The following is a 6882-nucleotide window of genomic DNA, read 5'->3' as shown; positions in this document are numbered from 1 at the left end:
CTCCAGCTCTCTTGGAGCCACTTCAGGCACTTCAAGGGACTCTAAGGTTTCCCCAGAGCCTTCTCTTCTTCGGGCTGAACCCCTCCAGCTCTCCCAGCCTGTGTCTGTAGCAGAGGGGCTTCAGCCCTTGGAGCATCTTTTTGGCCCCATCTGGACTTGCTCCAACAGGTCCACATCCTTCTGATGTTGGGGCTCCAGAGCTGGAGGCAGGTGGAATCTCACAAGAGCCAAGTGGAAGATGGTGGCAGTGGGAATGCTGTTCCTCTGGCATGCCTGGCTCTGCTTGGGCACTGGGAACAGAGGGCTGAAGAATCCAGCACTGAGCTGTGACAAGCCCTTTCAGCAGAAGGAGATGTCCAGGTCAGAGTAGCAATGTGATAGCTGGTAGAAAATCTGCTCTCCCCACCAGCTGCAAGGGTGCAACTACTGGAGCGTCCTCTGGGGTTTCCTGGTGGCTTGGCACGATTTGGGAGACCATCAGCCCTAACCCCTTTGCTCCAAGGTCCACTGCAAAGACCACTGTGTAGCTGCACCCCTGGCCCCACGGCACAGCTCAGCCTCTGCCAGCTGCCCTAGGAATGTCTGGCGTCCTCCCTGTCAGCTGTGTCCCCGCCTGAGCCGCTCTGCAAGTCCATCCCATGATACCGCTGATGACAGGATCTCTCCAGCACTGCCTCTGGACGGACAGCTTCCCAGGCAGTCAGGGGAAAAAACCTGGAGGGACCTGAGGCCCTGTGCCGTTCCCAGGTCCTGGTGATGAGTGGTGCAGACGTGTCCCTGCAGGCACAATCCTCATCCGTTCTGAATGAGGAATTGTTGCCACCACATGCCGTGAGTTGGGCAGGGAGCCCCTCTCACTCCAGCACGTAGGAAGCTGCTGGTGGTGCCATGGGGTGCCCTGGCATGGGGTGCAGCATCTCCAGGGAACACACTGGCATACAGGGTAGAATGGAGGGTGTGCAACACCCCTCCCGCCCTGACCCCACTGAGCAAGTCTGAGGTGAGTTTTATCCAAGGTATGGCCTGACAGAGAGACAACAGAGAGAGATGCTCATCCTGCCCCATGTGCCTCGTCCTGGGGTGAGTTCCTGGGGCAGGGGAGAGCTGCAATCACACATCAGTCCCTGGCTATGAGCACATAGAGGAAGGAGCAAATAGCCCCCTGCCCGTGGCATAGGTGGGAGTCAGCATCTCTGGTTACCACAGGCAGGTATTAGTGATTGTTCAGCATTTAGATGGGGAAGCAGTCGTGGCCGCTGTAGGGGGTCTGTTGACAGATGTTGAGTGTTTAATGCTGAGCAAGGTACTCACCTGGCTTGGCAATTCTGGCAGCTTCAAGCAGGAGGGATGCAGAGGCTGTGGGAAGGATGCTCTGTGCTCCCCAGGAAGCCCAGACCCCCTGTCACAGGGCATCGGTGCCCAGTGCCCGGCCTTTTATCCGCCTGGCACAACTGCTTTGTCCTCCCAAACTGCTTTGGAAAGACCCTCTCTCAGGTGGCCAATGTGGTTGTAAACAGGGTGTTGTCAGTCCTGGCCCTGCTGTCCCCTGCTCCCACTGCCCCAAGTCAAGGGCAAGCAGACAGTGTCTGTCCCAGAACTACGTGGCCTGTAAAGCATCAGGGTGGGGGGGTGTCCTGCCTATCTTCCCCAGACATGCAAGGGGAGCGCTTACAAGGGATTTTCCTCTCCGCGCACACCGGGACGGACGGGTAACCCCGTCCCCTTCACACCTGACCCCGACCGAGCGCAGAGCTCCCTCCTGCAGGGGCTGCAAGTTTGTGTCTCGGCGCAGCCGGCCGAGAGCAGCGACGAGGGATGGGCGGCACGGGGAGCAGCGGGGACTGCCGGAGCATCGCGAGGGCGGGAGGGCGAGTGAAAGTGGGGAGCGGGAGCCCGAGTCGGATGCCGGGTCTGGGTACATCGTGCGCGTGTGGCGCGGGAAGGGGGGCTCGCTGCAGAGCCCACCCAGCCCATTGGCTTGCGAGCGGTGACGGGCAGGCTGCTCCCTCCCCGCTCGCTCGCCTGTGTGGCTGCGAGCAATGTGCGCAAAGTGCCTTTGCATTAGCCGGTGAGTGCCGTAGCTCTGGACAGAGGTAGCTCGCTCGCAGAGGTGCTGGGACGACAGAGGTGGCCCTGTCCCGCGCCTGGTGGCCCCGCCGGACCATGGCATGGGCACAGGGGGGTCTGACATCCTCGCTCTCCATCGTCATCACGTTGGCTGCCTGCCTCTCTGCCACCACCAGCGAAGGTAGGAACCGGGGTGGCCCTGGAGCGACGGGGCAGTGTTGGGGGGACCCACGGGATCGCTGCGGCTGTTTGGATGTGTCTGCCGGGCTTAGGTCTGCCGGGTTTGGCTTCTCCGTGCTCCCAGGGGAACGCAGCTCCAGGTTGCTGCCTGGCTGAGTTTGCTGATCCTGGAGCTTTTGCACCAGAGGCAAAACTTTGGAGCTGGGCAGGAAGACCTGATTCTGCAGCAATGCCGGCAGCTCTGCCTCCCTCCCCTGCCGGGGCTCTGCTGCAGCACGCAGGGGTGGCTGCAGAAGGGACGGGGATACCGGCACCAGCCCAGCCATGGCGATCCCCACCACCAGAGCTGGCAGCAGCGCAGGGCCGTGCATGTTGGCCGAGCAGCATGGGCTGGGCTGGAGTGAGCAGGTGGGCATGGGAAGGTGTGCAGAGGATGCAGGGAGCTGGAAAGGGCACTCAGGTGGGAAACTTCTTGTGAGAGAAAGGGCTGGAAACTTCTGAAGTAGAAAGCAGGGATGCAGCCGGGGATCCTCTCCCGACATCTTGGTGTCAGGCACATCAGGCCTGCTCCCTCCACCCGGCTGCTCTGCCCTGCTGCTGGCTGCCCTCATCCCTGGCCTTTGTCCACGTCCCTACTCTGGTGTCTCAGTTCTCTCTGAGAACTCGGCTTCGGCAGTGCTGCTCCTGCTCTTGCCACCCACCCGTTCTCCTGCCTCCCTCTGTGCTGGCAGCAGCGGCACAGCTGCTTCCTGGGTCTGCTGATCTTCATCACCAGAGATCTGCCGTTCCCGCTCCCGAGCGTGTCCTTGGCACTGGCAGCAGCATCCTTCCTCCCTTCTGCTGTGCCTGAGAGCCACGGCAGCTCTGCAGCGAGCCCTGGGGCTGGTGTCCCTACCCCATGCTGGCAGTGGCACCTCTCCCTTACCCTGCCCCTGCATCCCTGCCATCCTTCTGGCATGCTGAGGCCCATGGGCTGGCGCTGCTGTGCCTCATGCGCTTTGTGGTACCCCGCTGGGCCGGCTCCTTGTGCTCACTGCCGTCTTCCAACACACACCAGCACCTTCCTCCCTTCCGTTCCCCATTTCCAGCTATTTACTGGTCCTAACTCTGTTTTCTGCCCACTGCCCACTTCCTGGCCCTCCTCCTGCTCCTTTCCTCATCAGCTTTCCTGCCCGTGCAGGGAGATCGCATTGGGTCTCACTCCTGGGCATGGGCTATGAGGGTGCAGGATGGGGCCCCAGCACCCTGACAACTCCAGCCCTTGCTTGGCTTCTGCTCTGTGGTGCAGGATGCTGCCCCGTGCCCCGAGCCCCGGGCAGAGAGCAGTGCAGGACGCTGCCCATGCTGCCCTGGGCGCTGCAGCCCCACAAAGCCAAACAGCCCTGCCTGGACTTGGCGGACCTTGAGCATGGGCAAGCCAGGCTGGGGCCTCTTCGCTGTCTTCTACAGAGGAGATCGCTGGCTGCTGGGGTGGATTTTATGGCGCTGCATGGACAGCCAGGCCTGAGTGCTGGGTGACATCAGGAAAAATTGTGGGGCGCTCCAGCAAGCTGTTGGTGCTCCGTCCTCCGCCCCTGAAGATGCTCCTGGCTCTGGATGCTGTGGATCCCGTGCCATGGGACGGGGCAGCTCAGTGCCAGCCGGGCCCCGCAACACGGGTGGTGGAGCTGGGGATGTGGCTGCAGGCTCCTGCCAGCTCCCAGTGTCCCAGGGTGCTGGGATGGGCTGGGAGCAGCGCCCGTTCTGGGGCAGCTGTGGTGCCGGTCGTTGGGCACCCTGGCACGGAGATGGGGCTGGAAATGTGGGGAGATGCTGCAAAGCGCAGCCCAGCCCTAGGGTCTCCCACACTCCAGCTGTGCCAGGCTTGACCACCCCATTCCTACCGCACATGGTGCACGCGGGCACGGAGCGAGGGCGTCGCCACGGCGCAAGGGTGCCCCGCTGCCCGTCACCTCTGCCTGCTCCCACAGCCTCTCCATGCCCTGCATCCCTGGCTGTGCTCCCTGGCAAACCCAATGCTGGTTTGAGAACTGCAGGGTAGAAAATTACAGCCGCAAAGCAGACTTCAGGCCGGGCGTGCTGCGCTTCGCATGCGCGTGTTGGGAGGCAATTTGTGTAAAAAAACACGTATTAACCAAAAAAACAGCCTCAATCCCGGGTTTTTTCCTCTTCCAAGAGCTCCCAGCGCCTTTCTCTTTCCCGAAAGATTTGTTCCGAGAAGTTTTAAGCTCATATTTTTTTATTCCTTTCAGTCTTGCATGCGGTGGGTACCCAAGAAATGGGAGGAAAAGGGAATCACCATTCCATGGGAATCCCCCATTTCGGCACGGCAGCCATTGCAAAATGCATCGAAAGCCAAAACTCAGATTTATTTTTTTTTTTATATAGATTAGTGAAAATTTGCAGGATGTGGAAGATTGTTATTTGGAGCACTGTAAAAAAGATTTGTCTGAAATTGTCAAATTGCTTTAGAGCAGGGAAGTATAAAAGTTATTTTTAATAATATGAAGATAGTGTGAGAGACTAAAATATTTACACTATTGCACACTGAGTTGCACAGGTGAAAATAATAAAGTAGGTGTTTTATATGATACCACAAATCGAAGTTAAATAATAAAATATGAAATATCTTTGTTGTATTGAAAGAAAATCAGACGAGCAGAAATTACCACATTTGGAGCTTGGGCGGGGGGTAAAAAAAAAATCATATTTTCTGCCAAAAAACGGCACTTAAATGCTGCTGCTGGGGTCTGCTTCCTCCGAGGTGATGCCCGTGAGGAAGGCGACCTTCCTCCCCATCACAGACCCCATGGCCTGAGGGTGAGCTTGAGTGGGACTGCCATGCAGGAAAGGGGGATCCGGGACATCTCCCCCAGCTTTTTGGGGCATGTAGGTCTGGACGAGGCGGACAGCAGGTGATAGGGACGTGGTGATGTACAGGGGAGGATGCAGGGCCGATGACAAGGGGATGCTTGTCTTCTCCTCGCACCACGGGTTTGGGGATTGAGGTGTTTTGTTCCTCCACTCCACAGGGATGGGGTGTAGGGGAGCACCGGGATCCTTAGGAAAGCCCAGCCGCTCGCCGCGCTGCCAAAACGGGGGCCAGAGGAAGGGTCCGTGGCGGCCTCCCCCACTAATCTCTCATTGTAATCTCATTAATTGCCTCTCTGCTCAAACAGAAAAACTCATCTGCGCATTTATTCAGTGCTACTTTCCTACCCCTCTGCAGCAACGCTGAAGTCGGGGCCGGGGGAGAAGCAAAGCGCTGCAAGGGAGAGGAAATCGCCTTTTCTGTGTTCAAAAGGCTGTGGGGATGTGTGTTCCTCTGTAAGAATAGGAAACAAGAGAGTTTAGGCATACAGACTTCTAGTGATGGGAGATGGAGAAGGATTAGTTTAAAACAGGGAGTTGATTCGGGCTACGCTTGTAAAAAAAAAATAAATTTGGGGGGTGTTTAATTTTTTTTATTTCTCCCCAAATGCTGATATAAAGCATTTGATATAAATCATGCTGATATTGCGTGATTTTAGGTAGGCTCACGGGGATATGTTTCTGGTGTCATCTTCATTTCCATCCTTCCTGTATTGACAGCTTATAAAACTTCCGAAAATCAAGCCCCCAAATTTGCAGGAAAAAAAAAACAACGCGGCAGCGCACAAAACACACCTGCTCTGTGGGCTTTTTCATTCTCCCGGAATTCTTGTTTCCTGAAATCGCCAGGAGTTTGTTTCCAGTGACAATAAATGGGCACCCATTTTGGTGACGGCGAAAATGGATCTGACGAAGCCCAATTTAAGCACGGCCGAAAACCCGGTGAATTGCTACGCGGAAGAAAGAATTCCCTTATTTTTTTATTTTTTTTTTTTTGCTCGCTGAGAAATCATTAGAAAAATATTTTACCCGAAAGAAAAGCAACAGCGCGGCGGCAAACCCCAGCCCCAAAAGATGCTCAGGGAGAGGAGGGAGAGAGGAGGGAAGGAGAGAGGCTCATCCCAGGGATCCTGGCGGGGTTGGTGAGCGGGTCCTGGCAGGCAGGACCTGGGGAAGTGTGGGTTTCACTGAGACATCCCGACACCTCTGCTCTTTGTTCTGGTTGGGTCCTGTGTTCCGCCCGTGTCCTGTGTTCCGCCTGTCCCCGCTGGCCTCGCTTGGCAGCCTTTGGTGCTGCCTTTATCTCCAGGGAACATCCATTCATATGATAACTCTATTCATACCCTGACAGTTTTTTGATAGTTCATTCTCCTAACCCAGCCTGTTTGCCTGGCCAACACTCAAAATGATTCCTCTGTCACAGGGAGGTGATTAACCCCTTCGGCCCCGCTGGTTCAAAAGTGAGTGGTGGGATCAGCCGGGCGTTATTTCCTTCAAAACCAAACAAACCCCCCCTGCGTCTTGCCCGCGCCGATGTGCGGCACTTGGGGTCATAAATAACAACATAAGATGTAACTCCTTAATTGATCAGATCCAGGCACACCAATAAAGCCTAATGAAGTGTGTTTGGCCCGGGAACTGAGCCCAGAAAAGTATTCACCTTTTATCTGAAGGCATCCGCAAAAGCAGACCCAGCCCTGCCTTTAATAATCCCTTCCAAGGGCTCATCAGTCCCAGCCTTTAAAGATTGGCCCCCTCTTTCCC

The 6882-nt window shown here is 56.5% G+C and overlaps 1 protein-coding gene across 1 annotated transcript in view; it reads left to right on the top strand.

The window, feature by feature from the left end:
- The first annotated feature begins 2068 nt into the window (after nt 1–2068).
- Nucleotides 2069–6882, top strand: part of LOC108505740 (ephrin type-A receptor 8-like) — a 50005-nt gene continuing 45191 nt past the window's right edge. The window contains exon 1 of the mRNA XM_017832023.1: nt 2069–2248. Coding sequence (XP_017687512.1) covers nt 2164–2248 — 85 coding nt within the window. The 5' untranslated portion in view covers nt 2069–2163. The remainder of the gene's footprint in view (nt 2249–6882) is intronic.

This window comes from Lepidothrix coronata, unplaced genomic scaffold (genome assembly GCF_001604755.1).
Source record: "Lepidothrix coronata isolate B3197 unplaced genomic scaffold, Lepidothrix_coronata-1.0 Scaffold198, whole genome shotgun sequence".
NCBI classification, from domain to species: domain Eukaryota; kingdom Metazoa; phylum Chordata; class Aves; order Passeriformes; family Pipridae; genus Lepidothrix; species Lepidothrix coronata.
Note: the sequence above shows the minus strand (reverse complement) of the source record. Positions and strands in the feature narration are given on the sequence as shown.